This window comes from Nyctereutes procyonoides, unplaced genomic scaffold (assembly GCF_905146905.1).
Source record: "Nyctereutes procyonoides isolate TBG_1078 unplaced genomic scaffold, NYPRO_anot_genome, whole genome shotgun sequence".
Taxonomy (NCBI): Eukaryota; Metazoa; Chordata; class Mammalia; order Carnivora; family Canidae; genus Nyctereutes; species Nyctereutes procyonoides.
Genome location: NW_026575121.1, coordinates 9,573,927 through 9,599,895, shown reverse-complemented (window position 1 = coordinate 9,599,895; position 25,969 = coordinate 9,573,927). Strand labels below are relative to the sequence as shown.

The following is a 25,969-nucleotide window of genomic DNA, read 5'->3' as shown; positions in this document are numbered from 1 at the left end:
CTAATTTTAAGCAGACTTTTCTAAGCAGAATCATCTTCTTCTCACATAAAGGAGTCAAGACATGAATACACATGAAGAGTAAATTACTTTTTCTCTTAGCATCATCACTAAGTAAGCCTCAGTAACCCACAAAATATTTTCAGTATTATAACAATCTAAGCTGTATGAAAAAAGATTCAAAACTTTCATTCCTTTTAAGATAAAATTAAGTACAATTATTTCAACTGTACAATGCACAGGGCTAGGCATATATTTAGCAAATGCAACACTTTTTTTTTTTTTTAAAGATTTATTTGTTTGAGAGAGAAAGAGAATGTGGTGGGGGCAGGGAGCGGGAGAAACAGCCTCTCCAATAAGCAGGGAGCTCCACTAAGCTTGATCCCAGGACCCCAGAATCATGACCTGAGCTGAAAGGCAGACACTTAACCAAGTGAGCTACGTAGGTGCCCATGGAACATACTTATACGAAAAAATTACTCATTGTTTGTAGAGTTAACTGGAGCATTCTTTTTTGGAGCATATAAACACACAAATATGATATGCTTCTTATCCTCACAGACTAAATGCAAGAGAAATAAAATGTTTACATAAACTACTATACAAAAAAGTAAAGTAGTTATTATGTTGCACTTAAAGAAAGAAGAAAGGGACAAAACAGCAACTAGGAATACAGCAGAGGGGCAGAATGATTTGAATCAACAAGCACTCAAGAGTCAAAGAATAAAGAATGAGAGATAACAGGGCTTTGTTAACATCCAAAATTCTAGCCACACAGACTTGTGCATTTATCACCACATTCTATTTGTCCATAAATTAGATGAGTAACACACACGTTTTTAAGTCATTTACAATCTAGTCACATTAATCAGTTTCCATTTAAACTACTTCAAAAGAACACGCATTAACAACCTGTTGATAAAAATATGTACAAAAATGCCAAACTCATAATTTTCTGACCTCTCAAATCTAGCTAGAGTTTTGTGGTTGATTATTTACACTTCTTTTGTTAAACAAATTCTACACTATGTGGATGGGGTCAGTAAGACTAAAATCTGCCTTAAGATTTTATCCCTTTTTCTCACTTTCTATCATCCAAACAACAGTTTCTTCTCTCCACTCATAATTTAACAGCGCTGTACTTTATAATCTTCAAATCAGTAAGTGGCCAAATCACTTCTAACTAGATGCAAAAAACTACCACTTCTTAACTTTGCACTTGTGCTCAAATGCTCTGCAGGTATCGTCTTCTTTCTGTAGGCCCAGCTATGAAATCCTCCCATACACGGGCCAATCCTGAATCTATTCTAGGATAGGAAAATTCACACATCCTTAGAACTAAAACTCAATAGTTACTAACATAAAATGTTGTAAGACATTTGTATAAAGAAGGTGTAGTGATGAAAAAAGTCCACTTATATCATCTGTTGTTATTAATTCATTATACACCTTCATACAATTTTATGAATGAAAAATTTCAGAGCTCACTTAGTCCGTATCTCTCATTTTTAAAGAGTGAAATTTAGTCCTATAATAATTTTGTAACTAGTCTAAATTTATAAGGCAAGCAAAGAGCCAGAGTCAGATTTTTTTATTTTTCAACTGAGTACTTGTCCAACTTAATTACACTATCTGCATCTTTTGATCACTATTTAAAACGTTACATGAATTTTAATTCTATTGCATATTTTACTTCTTTTTGAAAATATAAAGAAATCTAAAAGTTATATAATTACTTAAAATGTAATTTAAATTATATTCATTATTCTATCATAACAAAGTATTCTAAAATTCAGCTTAGTTAAAAAACAAAGAGCAGATTCCTCTTCATAGTAGTTCATATTTTTGTGTGAAGGCAGGGTGACAAAGTATTTGTACGTACAAATAGACAAGTTCAAGAGAAGAACATTGTTGGTATCAAATCTTAAAAAGAGGCTTTCATCTTTTTTGAAAACCTCTTCAATAAATATTATACCAATCTAAGTATACAAACACTATTGAGGTTAAATTGATTTTTACATTCCATTGCCCTAGAATATAGGGAGGGGAAAACTGTTACTCAAAATTTATGGTCCTTATTTACCTGTCCCTTTGAATTTGAAGATATGTGCTTAAAAGGATCTATAGGCTTATAATCACATGGGTGATTAGTTGACCAATATTTCTATATATTTAAAATACTACTACTGACAACTCTTTTACTCACTTTTAAGTAATCTCTATACCCGATGGGGGGTTTGAACTCATGACCCCAAGATCGAGAGTTTATGCTTTTAAAACAGAGCCAGCCAGATGCCCTCACTACTGACGACTCTTTAAAAATTGTCTTACCTTTGTTGAAAGTACTTTAAATGTGCTCTGTTCTGGTATTATAGGATGAAGAAGTCTCAGTTTCAAATTGTAATCCTCTCCAGAAGGAAGTTTCACCAAAGCAGACAACTAATAAATACAAAATTAGCAGCACAGTTCATAAATTTATATAATGAGACATAAAATACTTACACTGAACATAATTACAGAATTTCAATACCACTGCAGATTACTTTAAACACTTTATATGGACTATCAGATTTAAAAAATGGAAAACCATCCTTCCTACCTGATATCCTTTACATGGATTCTCACAGACATAAGTAAATAAGCAGAAAATAGTATGTTTCAAACATGTATTTAACATTTAAGTCTCTAGAAAACTTAAGATATAAGAGCAAAACAATACAATTTATAACAAAAGAGAAAGTATTCATATGCAAAACACTTCTACCACTAAAGCATCATTAAAGTTTTCTACCAAATGCTAAAAAAACAAGTTATTAAAGTCACACTAATTTAATGTGGTTAAGTAAATTCTAAAGACCTATAAATCATACAACAAATAAGACCTTTTTCATAAAGTATACCACACAAATGTAGCCAAATCATATATCTTACTAATGTCTTTAATATTTATCAACCAAATTCTCCTTTGAATTTTAAATCTAAAGAAAAAGAAAACAAACATCTAGCTATAATCTACAGTATACTTTAGTCTCAAAATGTAAAATCATTCAAGCTGAAAAGCAATGCTTCAGATCTTCATCAGCATTCTCTATGTCTCAGGAAGAAATGATATATCTGATATACTGCTATAGACTATTTTGCAATATACTATATTTGCAAATAAAAGTATTTAATCTCAAAACAAAAAAAAATGGTTCAAAGATTATAATAACCTCTTTTTCTGAAAATTCCACATTTACATTATTCTTCTGAACATTCTTGATCATAAGTGTAATGATTACTTGAGATTCTGTTTGATACCAGTCATACCTATTAAAAAAGAAAAAAAACACCTCAGAACATCTAATTTTCTTAAAGTTGCTGCTTTACATTTTGACAAGATTAAAAACTACAGTCTGATAAACAACAAGAGCTCCACCTTGAGGAACAAATTAGCAAAGCAGATAGTGAGTCACAGAAACAGTTTTATATAACTAATTTTCTTTGATCTGTACTAATGAAAAAGAACAGTAGGGTATGATGCCTCAAACCTTTCCAGGAGACTTAAATACATACATGGTTTTCTGGGTTCTGATTGATATCTCTAATATTGTGCTTAAGCTAATGCTGAAGATGAAATTTACTCTTAACAGCTGTTATACCATTAATAGCATTACACTTTCATTTCAACTTAATACTAAGAAAAAGCACTTCTATCCCTTTTTTACAGATGAAAAGCCCAGAAGAGCAAAGCAATCCGTCAATCAGCGGCAGGTGTTACACCAGAACCAGGTCAGCTGGACTCCACACTCCAAAAATCTCTTAATTGAAGCTAGCTAGGGCCAACAGCCCTGAACACGGGGAACAGAAGCAAATGAGCTAAAATTAAAATAACTTAAAATTTAACTCACTCTGGCCAGGCAAAACATTAAATATAGTATCTTCTTTCGGTCTCAAGGTACATGGGAAAACTAATGTGCCTGGAGATTCTAATTATGTGTATCTTTCCAACAGAAGGCTCTAAAAATGTAGGGATCCTCACTTTCAAATGTGACTATATTAGATTATAAATGCCATGAGGTAAAGCCACTTATCTATCCTGCCACTATTATATTTCTAGGACTAACCACAATGCCTGGTACACAATAACAGTATTAAATCAATTTTGGATAATTTTATGCTCCAAACACCGTAATTATTACTTGATGTTTGTGTTCTACACCTGCTCCTGCTACCAAGCTAGTCAAAGTTCCTTGTCTACTTGGTACTTGGAAAGTCACCCTAAATCTCTCCAGAAAGAGCACGAATAGGTAGTTCTGTTTTAACATTTCCAAGCCATTTTAGGTAATTAAAATGCACCTTGATTAAAGAAATGAACTTTAAGAATCTGTTTCCCTCTGAAATTCAGTAAGGATGTAAAGCTCCAGATCAATGCCTTGTGTTTTTTTCTATTACAGTCCTAAGAATACAAGTTGTACACATGGCTAAGGAATAATTAAAAATAAATTCAAATATTTGCTAGATGCTAAACTCATTACCCTGCTGCCTTAAGCAACAGTCACTATCAACTCATGTAGACTTACTCTATTAAAAATTTACTCTAAAATATAAAAGGTAGTTACAATTTGACAATCCTACTACTAATTTACCCATGTAATAACTGGAAGAGGTTCTTGCCATACATGGAAAGGTGATATAATATGGAACCAGATGAAGCAACTTTAAAATGGAGAAGTGATTTGAATTTAACCTTAATATAAACACTAATATCAATCAGTAAACAGCCTTAGAATTAGTTTTTCCAAGCTAAACACAATTTCTAAAAAAAACTAAAAACCACTGAAAATCACAGGATAAGGACTTGCTTATTATTATTAAAGAACAGGATTTTTCCCTTTGGGCATATTTATTATACATTATTTTATGAAGAAGAAACACTTACTTGATTTTTGACTGATGAGTCCTTTGAGAATCAGACTGATTTTGGCAAGTTGAAAGAAATTTTTACAAATTAGCAACTGTGTATTAAAATGCACGTATTGTTAATTTACGCAGTGCTATGGTTACTTTGATATGGAGTAATTACATGAAAATATTCCTCAAAAACAAAGCACGGTATCCATTAATTGCTAAATAATACTAGCCTTCACAAAATATTAGAATGTTCAACATTTTTTATAATTTTAGGAATTAAAACTTCAAAAAAGATTTTTCTTCTAAAATAAAAGCAAATAGGGAAGTAAAAATAAGATGAAAACAGGAAAACAAACCATATAGACTCTTAACTATAGGTAACAAACTGAGGGTTGCTAGAGGGGAGGTGGAGAGGGGGATGGAGCACTGAGTGCTGGGCATTAACTAGGGCACTTGATGGAATGAGCACTGGGTGTTGTACACAACTGATGAATCACTAAATTCTACCTCTGAAACTAACAATACACTATATGTTAACGAAATTGAAGTAAAAAATAAAATAACATAAAAATAAATACAACCCAAAAAGCTTTCTAAGGGGAAGACTGGAAAAGGCTACATTTAAAAGTCGAGTTCCAAGTCTCTCTACACTAAAAATAACAATGCCATTTAAAAAAAAAAAACATTTTTTAGAAACAGTATATAACCTTCAGACTTAACAGTGGCATCAAACGCTACTCTGGAACGTATGAAGGAACATTTCCATGGTGCCTTCCAGATAACACCTTACTCCATTTATGGTCTCTCGGCAACATTCTACATCATCCATCAAGAAACAGCTCTTGGTCAATACCTACTTTCCTAAACTACACATGTACCAGTTAAGACTTATTAAAGAACTTGCCCTGAGTCGTAAGTGACCTCTAAGTTGTCCCTAAATGATAGGAAAGAGATGAAATTTAGAAGAAGATAATAAAACCCATCTACCCATTTGAGTCTAACTCAGAATTACTCTCCAGTGTTAACCACTGAGAAATACCTGAATCCAAGTGATCAAGTAGAGATAATGACTAGAACAGACTATTCCAGTTCACCTTGGTACAAAGATTAAACTAGTGTGAACCACAGCAATAACAAAATTCACTGTGGCTAAACAGCTGTTTGTGTTACTAGACAAAGTACCATTCAAATGCTATTCTGTTGTTTTCAGAAATAGTTCCAATCCCAAATATAATACTATTTAAGACCTAAAAAAAAAAAAAAAAAAAAAAAAAAACCTGCAGGCAAAGGAAGCCAACTTTTATTTATGTATTTAAAGATTTTATTTATTTATTTGGGGGGGGAGGTAGGCGGGACAATAAGACTCTGCACTAAGCATGGATCCTGACACAGAGTTGGATTTCATGACCCTGAGATCATGACCTGAGCCTACATCAGGAGTCTGACGCTTAACCAACTGAGCCACCCAGGTACTCCAAAGGAAGCCAACTTTTAAATACTTCCCTCATCCATCATCCTTAGGACTATGGACAAGCCTTTGAGGTACAGGGATAAGAGGCAGGGTTCACTTTTGGTGATGTTCAAAACTCCAATCACTATATATAAACATTTCTGGCCTGATGCTCACAACAACCTGCCTGAAGTAGATTAGCTCTATTGGGCCAGTTTATAAATGAAGCAAGCGCAAATAAAAGAGTTTCTCAGTGTCACAATGTAATTCTAGAAGAAAAAGATGTCAATCATCTTCAGACACAAAGAGATCCAAATAGGTTAAGTAACCACTCATAAAGACTACACACATTATCTCCTGACTGAATTTCACATGATCATTGCTAAAAACCACTAGCCATAATGTAACTATGTGTGTTATATATAAACCTAATCGGTTAAAAAAAAAAAAAATCAACTTTCAACTCCACCATAGTTTGAATTTTTTTTTTTTTTTTAATTTATGATAGTCACAGAGAGAGAGAGGCAGAGACACAGGCAGAGGGAGAAGCAGGCTCCATGCACCGGGAGCCCGATGTGGGATTCGATCCCGGGTCTCCAGGATCGCGCCCCGGGCCAAAGGCAGGCGCCAAACTGCTGCGCCACCCAGGGATCCCAACTCCACCATAGTTTATAATAACTGAAAAGACTTGGAAATCTTCATGTCCAAAATAACAAATGTGAAACTGAATTGGACAGTGATAAACATTTCCAAATTTTACTTTACTTTTGTGTTCTTAGTACACCATGATAAATCCTGAAAGTGCTTCCAAGGCAGACCTTAAACCTAAATGTGAGGACTTTTCAGCAAGGAAAAGATAAAAAGTAACCACCCTGACCATACTAAAATATGCCAAATCAACTTGAATCACACATTAAACAACCCCAGTAATTTTTATGACTATAAACCTGTATATTTATTTCACCAAAAAATGGTATTATTTCACTTACTAAAGGAAAAAATATTTACACGGAATTGCTCAAGATCTAAGCAAAAGAAAGATCATTCAGAGGCCTGTCTCAAGTAAATATGGCAAAATTATAAGTGAGAACATGAAGGATAAAAATTTTGTACTTACCACCTCAGACTGTGATCCTATTAAAAACATAAAAGAAAAACATTTCCAGTTAACAGTAGATTTACAGGCAAAATTACATACATGACTTCTGTAGCACAAACATACTTATTGATTACATAAACCTATTTTCCATACATTCCAAATAAAAGAAAATAGTTTAATTTTGCATCCTGGAGTCATTGAAGACTCTTCAGTAACTTCTTACTGGTAATACAACTGTGAAACAAATCCATTCAAATCTCCCTTTTTTTTTTTTTTAAGATTTTATTTATTTATTCATGAGAGACACAGAGAGAGAGGCAGAGGGAGAAGCAGGCTCCATGCAGGGTCTCCAGGATCACACCCCGGGGCCAAAGGTGGAGCTAAACCTCTGAGCCACCTGGGCTGCCCTAGAACAATCTGTTTAAATCCAAAATGTCAAATATTTACTTCTTTGAAAATTGAAAGACATGGAAAACCTATATATTTACCATTCTGAGCCTCTTGACACTTTTTGATCCAGACAGTGAAATCAGGATCTGCACCTAGAAAAAACATAGTGTATCATCAATCATCTGCACCACCTAATAGAGTCATTCGACAAATACTTCTTGAATATATACATGTTCCAAACAGTGCTTCAGGCACTGGGAATTCAGCAGAAAATTAGACAAAAATACTTATCCTAACAGAGTTTACAGCAACCATAATGTTACAATTATAAACATACCAACACGTTTAACATTTAAGTATTCAGCTTGAAGAATTTCAGTTAAAAAAAAAAATTGGTTTTAACCACAGTCAACCTTACTGGTTCCCAAATATAAATAATCTACATTTTCCCCCACCCTTTGTCTGTTAAAGGAGCTTCCTCTCACACAACAGAATCAGACCTGAATTAGAATCCCAATACACCGGGCAGCCGTGGTGACGCAGCGGTTTAGCGCCACCTGCAGCCCAGGGTGTGATCCTGGCGACCCAGGATCGAGTCCCACTTCGGGGTCCCTGCATGGAGCCTGCTTCTCCCTCTGCCTGTGTCTCTGCTTCTCTCTCTGTGTGTCTCTCTCATGAATAAATAAAATCTTTAAATTAAAAAAAAAAAAGAATCCCAATAAACCATCAGTGTGTTGGGATGGAAGTCTGGTACCAAACAACTGGACCAAGGTCTAGAAGCCTCTCCTGACCCCCAGGTTTGTTCTCTAAATGCAGCTACCTACTTATTCTACTATTCTCTCAGTAGCCTTTCCGTTTACCAAGACCATTTCTACCAAGACCAAAAAACATTTGCACTTTGTGCATTTCTGTCCTATCTCCCGATTCCATGGCAATCAAGACCAAAAAACCTTTGCACTTTGTGCAGTTCTGTCCTATCTCCCAATTCCATGGCAATCAAGACACTACAGATGGTGAACTATACATTTAGACACAACAATGTAAACGTGTACGTAAACAAATTACTAATCTTTAAAGACTCAGAACAATAAATCTATCTAAACAGCACAGGGTCTAATCCAATATGATGTTAAAAATTATTAAAAGTACTCTTAACAAAAGTTTGCAAATTCAAACAAATTGCAGGCAAGATTACTGAAAAATAAAAATTTCTTAAAATGAAATTTTCTAGTATTTTGTAAGTGAAATTCAACTATATAGGCCTTAACTAATACCTACACACACACACACACACACACACACACACACACTCTCATTCTATTGGGGGGAAACAATTATATCAAAATCCTAGATTTGAGGCCACCTTGGTGGCTCAGTGGTTGAGTGTCTGCCTTTGGCTCAGGTCATGATCCCAGGGTCCTGGGATCGAGGCCCACATTGGGCTCCCTGCATGGAGCCTGCTTCTCCCTCTGCCTATGTCTCTGCCTCTCTCTTTGTGTCCCAATTGAATAAATAAAATCTTTAAAAAAAATTATAGATTTGAATAACGTATTATGCAAATTAATAAATAAAACCAAACTTCCTATTATACCAAATGGAATAAAAGATAGTAAGTTATAAATGGTTTACCCCGGTAATAGGAGAACCCTAACAGTTTAACATACATTTTCCTTAAAATTAAAGAACAAATTTGCCTTTAAATTAAAATATTCATAAAAACAATTTTACTGAAAAACAGGCACCTCTATTTGAGGCAGACTCTGAAATAATTCTAGGATAAAAGTCAATGGCAGTAAGACACTAATAAAGGAAAAAATTCAGGTGAGAAACTTTCTATTGCTATAAAAAAAATAAGGAACAGGGTTTAGAAATCTACAAGATGGAATGATTTATGTCTCTTGAAGGCTTTCCAATGTGTATCAAGGTGCAGGATAACTGGACTCTTTAGAATTTGCTTAAAGTGAAGATATGCTGGCTTGCTAACTGAATAGCCAACTTATTTATGTACCACTACTCCCTCCTAATTTGGAGATTCTAATTGCAAAGCTGGGCCCACTGTCCTCTCTCAAGCGGGTAGAGAGCAGAAAAGCAAATATTCAAAGCATTACAACAGAAAATTTCTAAAAATATAAAAACATACTCATGCAATACTTTAGAGGAGAATTTCCCAACTCCAGCACTACTGCTATTTTGGACCAGCTACTTCTCTGTTGTGGGGGACAATCCTGTGCCATGTAGGATGTTTACCAGCATCCCAGGCCTCTACTCACTAGGTATCAACAGCACATCTCCCATCCACCAGTCATGAAAATCAAAAAATCTCTTCAGACATTGCTAAATGTCTTCCAGAGAGCAAAATCATCCCTACTTAGGAAGCACTGCTCTAGAGAACTGTGATAAGACTCAATCATTAGAGGAAGATAAACGATGGTACACAATTTCAATTATGTAGTCTATGAGATTACTTACAACTTGTCAGTATTTTGTAGACTCTTGATTTTTGGCTCCTCTAAAATTTCTACACATGTGCACAAACATCCATACTAATTTTCATATTCTTTTCTGAAGTAGACATTAAAAACTCCTAATACTCTCAAAGCTCCAAGTTTCTTCCTATCACAACTTACCCAAGCTGACACTTCACTTAATAAAAAAAATCTGTTGTAAAACTTCCTATCTCAGCCATCTGAATAGTAACTTAAACTGAACAGACTTCTGAAAATCAAATTAAACTTTCACTTGTCAATTAGAAAAATATAAAGCCAGACTAAGTAGAGGAAGCACACTGGAGGTTTATATACAGTTTTTAACCTCTAATGGTAAATAAAGTTCATCTGTGATTTAAATGCTAAAGAAAAAAAAAAAGAAAAAAATGCTGAAGAAAGACCAATTTAATCAGTTTTAAGTAAACTCAAATTTTGCAATCAACAGAAAACCTAAGAAGAAAGGTATTGGCTTTCTACGATGAACTTGAGATTACACTAACAAAATTCAGCCATGGTATTTAATACACAGAAATAATGGATTAGTTTATTAACAGAGAATTCCAATACTTACTATCTAATTTCTGTCCTTCTATAAAAGTTTCTAAAGCAGCAGCATAGTTTTTTTCATGGTATTCACATATCCTGCATGAGCACATTAAAAACAAATACCACACACACGTGAGATCACGCAAAACGGCTTTCTAAATTAAATATACTTGTACTCACAATTGGTAAAAGAAATATTTAAGTATATTTTAATAAGCCAAGAGGTTTTCTAATATATTGTAGCATTAAATATAACTTCCATTAAAATGTAATTTTGGAACTCATTTCAGAAGGAATTTCTTGGTTTTAATTGTATACACTTGCTTATTCCAAAATATAGTTATGCTAAGAAACTAAAGAAGTTTCTTAAGAATAAAGTTATAATTAGCAACAGAAACAAGCTGGGATATAAAGAACACAGACGGTTTTCACAACATTAAATGTAGCCTGTCCAGCCTGGCTGACAAATAAGATGTTCTCTAGTCAGTTAAATACAGTAAAGTCCAAACAATGAACAAAAAAGAGACTTGAAATCCATCAGTTTCATCATTTCTTGTAATTACTTCAATTGCCACTATTTTAAAACACACTATGTATCTCTTATCACCTACTATAATTAACAGAAGTATGAAGTTATATTTAAAATTGAGGGGATCCCCGGGTGGCTCAGCGGTTTAGTGTGAGCTCAGGGTGTGATCCTGGAGTCCCGGGATTGAGTCCGGGGATTGAGTCCTGCGTCAGGCTCCCGGCATGGAGTCTGCTTCTCCCTCTGCCTGTGTCTCTGCCCCCCTCTATGTCTATAATGAATAAATAAATAAAATCTTTAAAAAATAAAAAAAATAAAAATTAAATTGGATCCTATCTCAGCTATAAAATGTATAAATACAGAATTTACTATTTATGTAAAACTTAAAATGCATTCATTTAACAAAGTAAACACCTACTATCTACAGTTCAGACCCAATTAGAGTAGATAATGCATACCCTTTTCTCAGCATAGCAATGGAATTATTTGGATTAAGTTCAAGAGACTTCTTTGCATCAGCAACAGCATCTATGTACAAAAACAAAAAGGGAGGGGGTATTTAGTAATTTATGGACCTAACAAATTACACACAAAATTTGAATCAGCCCTACATTTTCCAGTATTCAAGTTGGTGTGATGGACAAATGCTTTTAAGTTAGGAAAAAACTAATCCAAGATATAATCCAAAAAATATTACTCACATCTTATTACGCTAATATTTAGCTTCCTTTTTAAAGCTATTCAGTCAACGTATAAAGCTTTGTCACAAAACTCATCTAATTTCTCATGAACATCATTTATGTAATTTGACTCAAGGTATTTACTTTTCCCTACCCAGATTCTCTATTCAGAACAATTAAAAGTTACACAAGTAACATAAAGGCATTCTTTTTTACATAAGTTACAAATAAGAGCATTTCATTTATAGTCTGTAAAACAATAAATGTGATGCTATTTTTAGTATATCCAAGAACTACAAATGAAATCTGTATAAATTCACCCACTGAAGAAGAGACACCCAGAACATTTGTATAGGTATTGCTCAACATGTTTGTCATGTTTCAGCCACTTCACACATTGTATGAAAGATCAATTTAAAAATCCTCAAGGATAATCTCTATTCCATTTGACTCACTGCATCTTGGGCAAAATTTATAACTTATAAAGAAGAAATAATATATTCAATAAGAAAAGTTACCACAGTAATTCCCAAGAAGAATGTGACAATAAGCTCTTTGACAATGATATTGTGCATCATCTGGTTTCTGTTCCAAAGCCTTAGTCAGCTCCTACAAATACAAACATGTTGTGTCAATAAATGTTTTTTAAAAGCAACAGAATTCTAATTAAACATGATTTTTAATCAAATAACCTAATATCATAAGCTATTTGGAGGAAAGATAACAATGAAATAAGCTTGGTGCTTTTCTTTGCAAGAGGATCAATATCTCCTCTTCTCCATTCTCCTCACCCCAAACCGACAATCTAATGTAGTATCTTAGCACAATTCCTGGACTATAGTAGGAACTCAATAAATGCTAATTACTATCACTTCATTTATTCTGAAGAATTTAGACGATATATATTGAACGTCACAGATTTTCTCCCTCTAATTAGGAGAAGACTCAAACATCATGTAGAATTTGAGATGCCTAGTAAATGTAAAACTGTCCAATAAAAACAAACAAACAAACCTAGAAGTTAAATCCAGAGCTCAGGGCGGTTAACAGAATCAATAAAGACACAATGAAGCTTATGTGGCCCTCTCCCATCCACTGTCAATAGCAGACAACCCTAAGAAATTAGAGCACAAAAGCCCAGATACAGTACCTCACAGATAGCTACTATCAACTGATCAAGATTTATTAGATTAAAACTTTGTCACCCTGGGGAGTCACAGCATATAAGTGGTAGCTGGAACAACAATGATGCAAGAAGAGATAGCATTGGCAGGGGGGGGGGGGGGGCGCACCTGGGTAGCTCAGTTGGTTAAGCATCTGCCTTTGTCTCAGGTCAGGATCTCAGCATCCTGGGATCAAGCCTAGCATCAGGCTCCCTATTCAGTGAGGAGCCTACTTCTAACCTCTCCCTCTGCCTGCCACTCTCCCACTTGTGCTCATGCTGTCTCTAATAAATAAAATATTTTTAAAAAGAAGAGACAGCATGATCAGTGAGGCCAAGGACAAATGTTGGCAAGTGAGAATGTTTTGATTCTCTACCCAGTGCTCACACATCCTACGGATTTGCTAGTTTTCTTAAAAGGTAAAATTACTTCAATAACGACATGACAGGGCAGTCCCGGTGGCTCACTGGTTTAGCGCCACCTTCAGCCTGGGGCGGGATCCAGGAAACCCAGGACTGAGTCCCACCTTGGGCTCCATGCATGGAGCCTGCTTCTCCCTCTGCCTTGTGTCTCTGCCTCTCTCTATCTCTGCCTCTCGTGAATAGAATCCTTAAAAAAAATAAAAATAAAAAAATAACGACGTGACATTGATTTTGCTTTAATTTAGTAGCAGGATTCCCCAAAAGCAATGTATACCATACTTGGTAACCATTTATCTAAAACACAATATACCTAAAATCCAAACCATTTTCTATGTTCTTCACCTCTACTATCCTGATCCGAGCAATAATGAAAATCAGATCTTGCTTATGTCAATAAACATTAAACTCTCCAGTGTCTTTTCAGCTGACTCAGAGCAAAAGCCCAAGTTCTTCCAGTGACCTCCAAAGCCCTCCTTGATAGGACCTTCTACTAGCTCTCTGATCTCATCTTTTATTACTCATCTGCTTGCTCCCCTACTCTAGCCACAATGGCTTCTTTGCTGTTCTTCAAACACCTCAGGACTCTGCATCAGATGTTCCCTCTCACTAGAAAGATCTTCCCCAAATGTGCAGAGAAAATCCATTCCCTTTCTTTTTTAAGGATTTATTTATTCATGAGAGAGACACAGAGACAGAGAGAGAGGGGCAGAGACACAGGCAGAGGGAGAAGCAGGCTCCATGCAGGGAGCCTGACGTGGGACTCCATCCTGGGACTCCAGGATCACACCCTGGGCTGAAGGCAACGCTAAACTGCTGAGCCACCCGGGCTGCCCCATTCCCTCACTTTCTAGTCCGTGACAAGACTGTGTCAAATCCAGTCTGTCTGACTCCAAATCTGGTTTTAAAAACCAAACCACACAGTCTCCTGATAACGTCTCTTTATTCCAAGTATCTTTTACACACCAATAATATTTGTATTAATGTTTCCCAATATTTACCTAAGTTAAATACCATTTTGCACTTAAATTTTCAACAATTTTGAAAACAGCTGATAAGCTCTTACCTATCTACTCAAGTGTATCTGCAAACCAAATTTCTAAGCCTCTCCTCAGCAAGAGAACAGGCTTATTAAGGGTGAAAAAAGCTATTATAAATTATACTAGTACCTAGATAATCAAATTATATGTATTTTTTAAAATCTGTTATGTTAACAAAAGTCAGACACTGGGGGAACAAAAACAAATAAAATGGAGTCAAGTAAAAAAAATTTTTTTAAAAATTAAAAAATATAAATAAATTAAAAGAAAATGGAGTCAAGTAAAAACTTCTGAATTTCAAACAACCAACTTGCAAATGACCTTTAAAAACACAAACCAATTGTTGGTTAAGGAGAATCAGTTATGTAATTCAGTTAAATAAACTAAGCAATTTACTTATTAGAATGCTGTTATTTTGAAAAGTTACCAAAAAACAGAACACAAACCGAACACTAGGACACACAAACATGTCACATTATGATATAATACCACGTCATCAATATCACAATAACCAGTTTACTTTTTATAAATATACAGTATAACAAAGCCAGAAGAAGTGAAATTAAAACAATGATTTGTGGTTGTATTAAATACATCAGACTTGTGGCATGTTTTGAGAGTTCTACTGTTTCTGTGACAACAGTTGCTTGCTGCTTGAGTACAAACGGACTAAAAAGAGGTATCTCAAAGGCAAGGACTTCAGTGCCAACATTTGAATCATAATGGCAAAAGCCCATTATTTATGTAGACCAATGGAAAACATACTGTAAACATGCCCCAAAATATATTTACATAAAAGGAGTTATAGTCAAGCAATTTAGAGTTCTCAAAAATAAACTCCATGAACTATTAACATAATTACACTGAAATCTTTACCAAGATAATGGTGAAGAACCCTAATAATCCAAAACAATAGGGGGATAAACTACTTTTTAAGGCATTAAAATTGTTTAAAACTTAGATCTTATAAAATGAATTTCTGTGGGACGCTTGGGTGGTTCAGCAGTTCAGCATCTGCCCTTGGCTCAGGGTGTGATCCCAGGATCCAGGATTGAGTCCCACATCGGGCTCCCTGCATGGAGCCTGCTTCTCCCTCTGCCTGTGTCTCTGCCTTTCTGGGTCTCATGAAAGAAGAGAGAAGAGAGAAGAGGGAAGAGGGAAGGGGAGAAAGAAAGAAGAAAAGAAAGAGAGAAAGAGAAAGAAAAGAAAAGAAAATTTCTAAATTTCTAAATCTTAAAAGTTAATGTTTCAGGCTTTTTAAAAATGCTAGTCAACTACGTAACTTGTTAAGATTGAAAGTAAAAGCAGACTGCTCACACTGACCCAACTGCTGAAGGGTATCTTACTTTGATTTCACTTCCCATTTTCTTCTAGCCACAGCCAATCCCCAATCAGAGATGACAAACAAGAGTACCAACCCTTCTCCCTTCCTAAACTACTGAGGACTGCTAAAGAAAAACCAGAGAACCATGCAGAACTGGTAACACTGCATTTATGCCTGTTAGCTCTGTGCTTAGTGCTCTCAACAAAGCTATCAAGGGTCAACTACCTCAAAGTCAACTACCAAACCTTTAACTCTATTATAGGTCCCTAAACCTACCCCCTCCTCTAGAGGAAGACCTTGATGCCTTGAACCCAGAGACTTGTCACTTCTCTACTATATAACCCTGAGCAATTTAATCCGTTTGGTCTCAGCTTCCTTGTGAGTGAGTAGAATGCAAATACCCACCCTCAGTTGTTACAAAAATTATGGTAGGAGTCATTTAACATGTCACATTTGAGTCCCTACCACTACACGGAAAATGTGGTAAAAAAAAAAAAAAAAAAAAGACACACAAAATCCCTGCTACCTTGGAGCTTACAATGGGGCCCAATTTAGATAGGGTGGTCTGAGGGGGAAAAAACCTTCTCTGAAGTGACATTTCAGCTGAAATCTCATCACCAAGCAAAATGAGATAGTACAAGAGTATATTTTAAGCAAAAGGAACCCAAGTCCATAGGCCTTCTACAAGGACTGAGTTTGATATATTCAAGTGAATAGAAAAAGACAGTGTGGCAGGAACCGAGAGAGCAAAGAAGCTACAAGATGCCTACCTCAAAGGCCTCATCTTGTACCTTACATTACATATCTTCATTATAGCCCTGTGAAATAGGTCCTATTTAGTCCCACTTCACAGACAGGATCCAAAGTGACAACAGGAATTTTCCTAAAGTTAGAGTTACTATGAAGCCAGGGTTTCGATCCAAGCACTCTGATTCCAGAGCCTGTGTTTTTAAAGTAAACTACCCACAATACAGAGCTCACACGCACGACCCCAAGATCAAGAGTCTCATGTGCTACCAACTGAACCAGCCAGGTGCCCCCAGAAACCTATGCTCTTAACCACTATTCATACTGGGCCTCAAAAGAGTCTCATAATTCACAAATCTTCTCTCCCTAGCGATTCGAGACACTGTAAAGTTTTCCTGACTACCCTGGTTGGCCTCCAGTCTGCTTATGTTCTTAGTATATTTCGTACACCACCCCATTATAATATTTACCTTATATTTTAATAATCTGTCGACTTGTCTTTCTCTCCATTGGACTGCAAACTTCCTCAATGCAGTCTTTTCATCTTTAGATCCTTGGCTCCCAGTACAGAATTCACCATTAATATATATATCGTATGTTGAATCAATGAAAAATGTGAATCAGCTTGATACAAACATTTCCCTTTTAACCCTAACTGGATGGTCTTACAGAAAAACATAACATTTTAACTAATGTATTATCAAGTGTCCTGAATTTCAAAATAACCAGTTGACTCCTGAACAATGAGGTGTGTTAAGGGTACTAGCCCTCACAGCCGAAAATCCAATCTGAGTATAACCTCTGACTCCCCAGTAACTTAAAAGCCTTCTACTGACCAAAAAGAAGCCTTACCAATAACACAATTAACACGTATTTTATGTATTATTAACTATATTCTTACAATAAAGTAAGCTAGAGGGAAAAAATTATGAAAATCATAAGAAAAACACATTTACAGTACTGCAGGTATCGGAAAAAAATCCATATTAAATAGGCCAATGCAGTTCAAATCCTATGTAGGTAGGCCCACGATGTTCAAGGTCGACTGCGAAAAGGTCACTTCAAGCTTTTTTTTTTTTTTAAATGTATTTATTCATGAGACACAGAGAGAGATGCAGAGACATAGGCAGAGGGAGAAGCAGGCTCCCCGTGGGGAGCCTGATGTGGGACTCGATCCCAGGACCTTGTTTCATGACCTGAGCTGAAGGCAAGATGCTCAACCACTGAGTCATCCAGGTGCCCCCACCCCAAGCTTTAAAAAGAACTTTTTCAGGTGCCTGGGTAGGTCAGTCCATTAAGCATCTAACTCTTGATTTCTGCTCATTTCATGATCTTGGGGGTTGTGGGATCCAGCCCCACACTGGGTTCTGTGCTGAGTGTGGAGCCTGCTTAAAATTCTCTCCCGCTCCATCTTTTCTCTCAAATAAATAAATAATAAAAGGAACACTTTCTCTTATAATCATTTTCCCCACTCCCAGTTTCTGATTCAGGTTGGTGTGGGTCCTCAGAATTTGCATTTCTAACAAGTTCTCAGGTAATGCTGCTGCAGCTGGTCTGAGAATGATGCTTTTGAGAATTACTTTTCCGCAGCACTAGACTAAGAGTCTGGAAACTTATATCCCAGGGCTCCCATTCTGCCTCTACTTGGCTATATACATCTCTATGACAGATCATTTGGATTTCTTTGGGTCTCAGTTTTCTTCTGTAAAATGGATGGGTACGTACTAGACCACATGAGCTGTAAGGACTCTGAATAACCTCAGATGGAGTCCAAGAATCTGCATTTCTAATAAATTTCCAGGTGATGCTAATGCTGCTGGTTCAAAAAGCCACACTTTAAGAATCTAGGTACTATAGTAGCTAAGCACATGCCTATTCTATGTAATTTCATTCCTAGCGCGCGCGCTCTCTCTCTCTCTCTCTCTCTCTATATATATATATATATATGTCCCTCCCCAAAAAAGTGTGCTCACCAAAATACCCGTATGAGTAAATTCAGAGCGGTTTTATTCATACTAGCTAATAACTGGAGGTAAGTCAAATGTCCATTGTTAAAATAGTTGTGCTATTACTTTTACACAATGAAATACTACACAGCAATGAAAAAACCACTTCACACAACATGGACAGATCTCACATGAGAGCACCAGACTAGTGTGCATTACTGTTTATGGGAAGTACAAGAACAAGAAAAACTGATGGTGATGGAGATCAGAATGGGAGTCAGCTGGTAGGTAAGGGGAATGACTGGCTGAGAAGCAGCAGGAGGAGGGAGTTAGGATGGAAGCGCTCTCCACCTTGAGCTGCGGGATAAATACATATATGGCAGCCTCAGTAGTTGCACACTCAAGATCTGTGTTATTTATATGTTAGCATACATCAAAAAACGTTTATTTAAATGAGGAAGATAAGTGACAACAAAATTCATTACAGGAATTCCCTTTAAAAGCAACTCACATGGGGATCCCTGGGTGGCTCAGTGGTTTAGCACCTGCCTTCAGCCCAGGGCGTGATCCTGGAGTCCCGGGATCCAGCCCCACATCAGGCTCCCTGCATGGAGCCTGCTTCTCCCTCTGCCTGTGTCTCTGCGCCTCTCTCATGAATAAATAAAATCTTAAAAAAATAAAATAAAAGCAACTCACATAAACTGGATTTCCAAAGACAACACTGGGCTAAGAAGATCATAATAAATGCAGATTCTGAAATACAGCTGTCTAGATGACGTAACAAACTGTGAAGAAGGATGTTCAGTGCCTCCTCTAATGCTATTCTATTACCCATCCCAGAAGCCTCACTAGGAAACATCATAGCACAACTGATGAACCAACCATTTTATTTCAGGGCCTTCATATCTAGATCCAAAGAAACACTCCGACTTATAAAGCCTTCTAGGACCTTAGCCCTGGTTTCCTCCCTACCTCATCGCTGACTCCTGTGTCATCGCACTCTTCTTAAACGGCTCTTTTTGCTATTCCTTGTACAGGCCAACGTCATTCCAACCTGGGGATCTTTGCCCTGGCTTTTTCTGCCTGGAATGCCCTTTAACCAGTGCTCACTCCCCAAGCTTCTGCTCAAAATATCACCTCTTCTGAGAGACTCTACTACCCACGTGGCAAATTTCCCTTAAAAGTACCAGCTGGGGGGGGGGGGGGACCTTTCTTGCTTCAAATTGCTAAGCTTACCTATGTTAGATTATAACAAGCGAACAGGTTTGCTTTCCTTTCTCCCTTCTGCTTCAAACCAAGAAACCTCTGCCTAAATTCTGCAACCAACTCCATCATGCATCCTTAGCCTGGCCTCTCTTTATTATTCATAATTACTTAAATCTTGCTCTTTTGACTTTTTTTTTTTTTTTTAAGATTTCATTTATCCATGAGAGACACAGGCAGAGGGAAAAGCAGGCTCCATGCAGGGAACCTGATGTGGGACTCGATCCTGAGTCTCCAGGATCACATCCTGAGCCAAAGGCAGACGCTCAACCACTGAGACACCCAGGTGTCCTTTTTTTTTTTTTTTAAGATTTTATTTATTCATGAGACACACACAGAGAGAGAGAGAGAGAGAGAGAGAGAGAGAGAGAGAGAGAGAGAGAGAGAGAGAGGGAGGGGCAGGCAGAGACACAAGCGGGCTCCATGCAGGAAGCCCAACAGGGAACTCAATCCTGGGACTCCAGGATCACACCCTGGGCTGAAGGCAGGTGCTAAACCGCTCAACACCCCCCACCCCGGGGGCTGCCCTCTTTTGACTTTTCTTTACAGCCTTTAAGCCCGTGAAACACATAAACAAGACTTTAGGCCTTAGCAGTCAAGTGTCTTGCACAAAGCACCCCCCCCCAAAATAAAAATAAAATAAAAATAAAATAAAATAAAATAAAAAAATAAAATAAAAACCCTGCTTTGATAAATGAGTGAATAATGAACAGTAACGGGACATCTGGAAATAACCAGAGACCTACGGGTAAAGATTTTTGTTGGCGCAACACCTGGAATATAAGAACGACAGGGACGATTATAAAACGATAAAAAAAAAAAACCAAAAAACAATTAACAAATCTCATCAAGCCTAGATTTTCACTTTTTCCACTTCTAGTCACAAATGCCACTTAACAAAAAAAAAAAACAAAATCGGGGCTCCTCGCGGGGGGGGGGGGCTCAGTGGTGGAGCGTCTTGCCTTTGGCTCAGGTCGTGACCCCGGGGTCCCAGGATCGAGTCCCGCGTGAGGCTCCCCTGCATGGGGCCTGCTTCTCCCCCTGCCTGCGTCTCTGCCTCTCTTAAATAAAATCTTTAAAAAAAAAAAAAAAAAAAAAGGAAATCCCTCCAGGACAACTGTGAGTGTCGACTACGCCCCCCGCCAGGAAAGAGAGCAGGTGGTAACTGCAAGGAAGGAAGCGGAGGCGAGGATGCAGGACGGTCTGGGAGCGGGCGGGGGGGCCGGGGCAAGGGCCCCGGGGCCGGCACCCAGGCACCGCGCGGGGCGGGGAAGAGGCGGGGTCCGCCCGAACCCCGGACCCGAGGCAGAGCGGAGGAGGCCGCGGCTGGTTCTCTCACCTCTAGGGCCGCCCGGGGGTCCTCCTCCATCAGGGCGTCAGAGAAGCTCCGGGAGAACCTGCCAGGGAAGCAACGACACGCTCACTGACCCGGGGGCGGGGGGCCGGGGGGGAGACACAAACAGCAAGGACAAGGAGAACACGCACTTGGGGGCCGTGGCAGGTCCTGCTGCAGCCGCCGCCATCCCTAAAAAAAAAAAAAAAAAAAAAAAAAAAAATCGCTGCTGCTGTGAGAGCCGCTACCACCGAGCTTAGGAGCTGCGCCGCCGCCACCGCCGCCCAAGGGGGAAACTTCTAGAGAAGCACCGACCGAGCTTCCGTCCCGCGGAGCCAACGAGCAGCCACGCAGCGCGTCGCAGGAGGGAGCGGAGACGGAAAGCGGGCGCAGGGCCCGCTGGGACGGTGGAGGACTCAGCCTCCGGGCCCGGTCATGTGACCAAGCGCCCTCAGTTCCCGCCCCCCCCGCCCCCCCGCCTCCCGCCCCCCCGCCCTGCGCAGCCATGGTTACGGAGGCGCCGGCTCTTCACGCCTGCCGGGCCTTCCCCGACGCCTGTGCGCCCCGGAAGAGCCTTTCAGGGGCAGTAGCTCAAAAGCGCTTCTGCAGCGGACTGTTATTCCGCAGGGGCGCGTGGCGTTTGGGAGAGGTTGGACGTGTGTTAGTAACGGGGCGCATCTGGCTTCATTTTCATCACAGTTCGCCATAGTTTTCATCATGGCTGCCGGAGGGGGTGGGCGGGGGCGTGACGTCATCCGCCCGTCCGCGTTCGTTTCCGGGGAATGTAGTTCCGGCTTGCGCGTAGGTCCCGTGATCTCGGCGCTGGGAATCCTAACGGACGAGGACTGGCCGGAAGCCGTTCTGCGCTCGCAGATGCTGCCCTGAAGGAAGCGCTTTGGTTCCGGGGCGGGGGTGCTAGTCCATTTACGCAAGCTCTCCGCAGTTGGCTGCCCGGGTTGAGGGGGGAGCCTGTTACGTTCGAGGGTACCGGGTGGGGGGACGCAGGTGGCCGGAGCTTGTGTCAGTACCGGGGCGTGACCCTGGGGCCCGGGTTCGAGTCCCGCGTCGGGCTCCCTGCAGGGAGCCTGCTTCTCTTTCTGCCTGTGTCTCTGCCTCTCCCTCTGCATCTCTCATGAATAAATAAATAAAATTCAAAAAAAAAATCTAAAGGGACTGGGCCTCAGGGTTATGTGAATATGCCCCGCCCCCCCCCCCCCGATGTAAACCTCTTGTTTTGAATGCTAAAGTCCAAGAAGGGAAGTGACCCAACGACCCAGCCTCAGCCTCTAAAGCTACATTAGAATCGAGAGGATGGAGGAAAGGGAGAACAATTGGGACAGATGAGGATGTGTGTGAGGAAAAAAAAAAAATACTGTCAGAAAAAAACGATCATGTGAGGGCAGGTGATGCCGTGACGTCACGAGCACCCGGTGTCCTAATAGGACTGAAGAATCCCTGGCCTCTAGCTCTGAAACCAGTATAATACGTTAAATGTGAATTAATGGAGTTGAATTTTTTTTTTTTTTTTTTTTTTTTTTTTAAGGAAAGAAGTAATCCGGGGCAGCCCCGGTGGCTGAGCGGTTTAGCGCCGCCTTCATCCCAGGGCGTGACCCTGGAGACCCGGGATCGAGTCCCACGTCGGGCTCCTGCATGGAGCCTGCTTCTCCCTCCGCCTGTCTCCTCTCTGTGTATTCTCATGAATAAATAATAAAATCTTTAAAAAAAAAAAAAAGAAAGGAAGGAAGAAAAGAAGTAATCCTGTGAGTTGTCAAATGGGCAGAGCCGAAGTTCAAGCTACAAGCGCCCTGGAGAGGTCGGTGAAATGCCGGGTCACAAAGGGCAGGCCTGTGGTCTTGGCAGAGGAGCGGATGCGAGTCTCGTAAGGATGCTAACCTGCTCTAGAATTTGTGACTTGGAAAGCCAATAAAAGGCACATTTGCGTTTTACAGGTATCATCCTGTGTCTGTGCGGTGGATGCATGACCAAGAGGGAAAAAAGAACAGGTGAGAGGAGATGACCGCCGTGCTAGGAGCCAGAGTGAGTCTCAGGTAGGTCTGTGATTGCGGGGATGAGCAGAAGTAGGTGAGGTGACGCGGCCTGCGCTTGCTGATCTTGTATGTTCAGTGCTTTTTGCGCCCTGTTTAATAAGGCTTCACCTATTCCAAGGCCATGAAGATGCTCTGTGTGTGTTTTCTTCTGGATGCTTTATTAACTTAACTTCGACATCTAGGTCTATGATTTATCGCATTGATTTTGAGAGAAAGGTAGGAGCCTGGGATCAAGGTTTCATTCCTCCCCATGTGGATATCCAGTTGACCCAGACCTGTTTATTAAAAAGTCTGTCTCAATGAGATTCCCTTCTGTTGCCAAATCACAAGGTGGCACACACACACACAAAAAAAGACTGTCCTCTGGGACGCCTGGGTGGCTCAGCAGTTGAGCACCTGCCTTCGGCCCAGGTCATGACCCCGAGGTCCCCAGATCGAGTCCAGCATCCGGCTCCCTGCATGGAGCCTGCTTCTTCCTCTGCCTGTGTCTCTGCCCCCCCCCCTCTCTATGTCTCAGGAATAAATAAGTAAATCTTCTTTTTTAAAAAAAAAAAAAAAGGATTGTCATCTGTCATTTTCCCTATTCAATTCTTCGGGCACCTCTGTTGTAAAGTGAGTGACCATATATATATATGATTATATTATATATATATATGCCTGTTTCCAGGATCTCATTCCTTTGATCTGTTTGTCTAACCTTGTACCAGTACCACCCTGTCATAATTAGAGTAGCTTTGTAGTAACTCTTGAAGTCCTAGAACTCTCCAAGGTTGCCTTGGCTATTCCAAGGCCTTTGTAATTTCCATTATTTTAGACGTCTTATGAAATTTATTTGCATTTATTGATAATTATTTTTTTTTATAATGAACTTGTCAACTCTAAACACACACACACACACACACACACACACACACACACATACACGCTGCTGGAATTTTAATTGGACTTGCATTGGCCCTGTGGATCTGTTTGGGGAAAACTGACATCTTAATATTGAGTTCTCTAACCCATAGGTGTCGTTCATACACCCTCCATTTATTTAAGTGGTCTTTAATTTCCTTCAGCAGCGTTTTGTAAATTGCAGTGTAGAGGTCTCACATATCTTTCATTAGATTTGTACTTGGATATTTGGCTTTTGAATACTATTTTAAATGACAGTTAAAAAGCCTTATATTCTACTTCTTTGTTGCCAGTGTATAGAAACAGTGTTGATTTTTACATATTGACCTCATATTCAGCCTTCTTATCAAGTTCTCTTATTATTTCTAATACCTTGTAGTTTCTTTTAGAATCTCTATGATTATAATTTTGTCATTTTATAATAAAGATGGCTTAATGTCCTGTGCAATGATTATACCTTTTATTTCTTTTGGTCTTTCACTGGCTGGTATGTCTCATTTAGTGTTGACTAGAATAATGATAATGGGCTTCTTCTCTTGGCTATAACATCAGAGGGGAGAGAATTCTATAGCAAATGCTTTTTCTGCCTTTATTGAAATGTTCGTATCTATTTTTTCTTAATATGTTAAGTGAATTACTTTGGTTGATTTTCAAATGCTCTTTAAATGGCCAATATGCATATGAAAAGAAGTTCTACATCAATAGCTATATTAGGGACATTAAAATCATGCTTCAGTACTAAACACTCACAAGAATTGTTTGAAAGGAATTCCAAGGGATGCCTGGGTGGCTCAAGGGTTGAGCGTCTGCCTTTGGCTCAGGGTGTGATCCCGGGATCGGGTCCCACATCAGGCTCCTGCAGGAAGTCTGCTTCTGCCTCTGTGTGTGTGTGTGTCTCATGAATAAATAAATAAATAATCTTAAAAAAAGAAAAGAAATTCCAATACCAAGCCTTGGCAAGAATATGGAGCCACCTATAATTTGTGTATATTACTAGTGGGAGTATAAATTGGAATTACCTTAGAAAGCTTTAAGATATTTTTTTAAGTAATCTCTTCAGCCAACGTGGGGCTTGAACTCAACAACCCCAAGATCGAGAGTCTTATTCCTCACTGACTGAACCAGCCAGGCATCCCTAGAAAAATTTGTGACACTATCTACTGAAGCTAGTCCTGTGTATGCCCTATTACCCAATAATTCTATCACTGGGTGTATCCCCAAGAGAAAAGAGTACTTATGTTTGTGGACAAGAATATTGGTTACAAGGTTATTCACAGCAGGAAAAGCTGGAAATAAAGGTCCTTTGATAGGAGAAAAATGCTACAGAGCAATGATTAAGAATGAACTACCTATACACACAACAATATGTATGAACTTCACATACATAATGTTAAGGAAGCTAGGCAGGGTACATCCTGATTGATTCCATTTATATGAAGATAACTATTGTGAGGGATCACCAGAAGGTAATCTAACTGGGAAAAGCCATGAGGGAAACTTCTTGGATGCAGGAAATGTTATATTATCTTGATTTGGGTGGCAAGCACATCAATGTATTCAGAAGTAGAATTTTATTGAGTTGTACACATAAGATTTGTGCCTTTCATGCTTCTGATAAATAGGGGAGAAAGATTTAAAACAAAATCAACAGAATTTGAAATTTATGACATTTACAATAGCATCAAAAATACCAAATACTAAAAAATAAATCTGACAAGG

At 38.7% G+C, this 25,969-nt stretch overlaps 1 protein-coding gene across 1 annotated transcript in view; it reads right to left on the bottom strand.

Annotated features, from left to right (window-relative positions):
- SUGT1 (SGT1 homolog, MIS12 kinetochore complex assembly cochaperone) overlaps positions 1-21,658 on the bottom strand; it is a 40,533-nt gene extending 18,875 nt beyond the window's left edge. The window contains exons 1-11 of the mRNA XM_055335719.1: positions 21,618-21,658; positions 21,455-21,494; positions 21,309-21,366; positions 12,586-12,676; positions 11,846-11,915; positions 10,887-10,957; positions 7,928-7,981; positions 7,458-7,474; positions 4,919-4,953; positions 3,210-3,306; positions 2,329-2,436 (exon numbers count right to left, since the gene is read on the bottom strand). Coding sequence (XP_055191694.1) covers positions 2,329-2,436; positions 3,210-3,306; positions 4,919-4,953; positions 7,458-7,474; positions 7,928-7,981; positions 10,887-10,957; positions 11,846-11,915; positions 12,586-12,676; positions 21,309-21,366; positions 21,455-21,492 — 639 coding nt within the window. The 5' untranslated portion in view covers positions 21,493-21,494; positions 21,618-21,658. The remainder of the gene's footprint in view (positions 1-2,328; positions 2,437-3,209; positions 3,307-4,918; positions 4,954-7,457; positions 7,475-7,927; positions 7,982-10,886; positions 10,958-11,845; positions 11,916-12,585; positions 12,677-21,308; positions 21,367-21,454; positions 21,495-21,617) is intronic.
- Between the last annotated feature and the right edge of the window lie 4,311 nt (positions 21,659-25,969).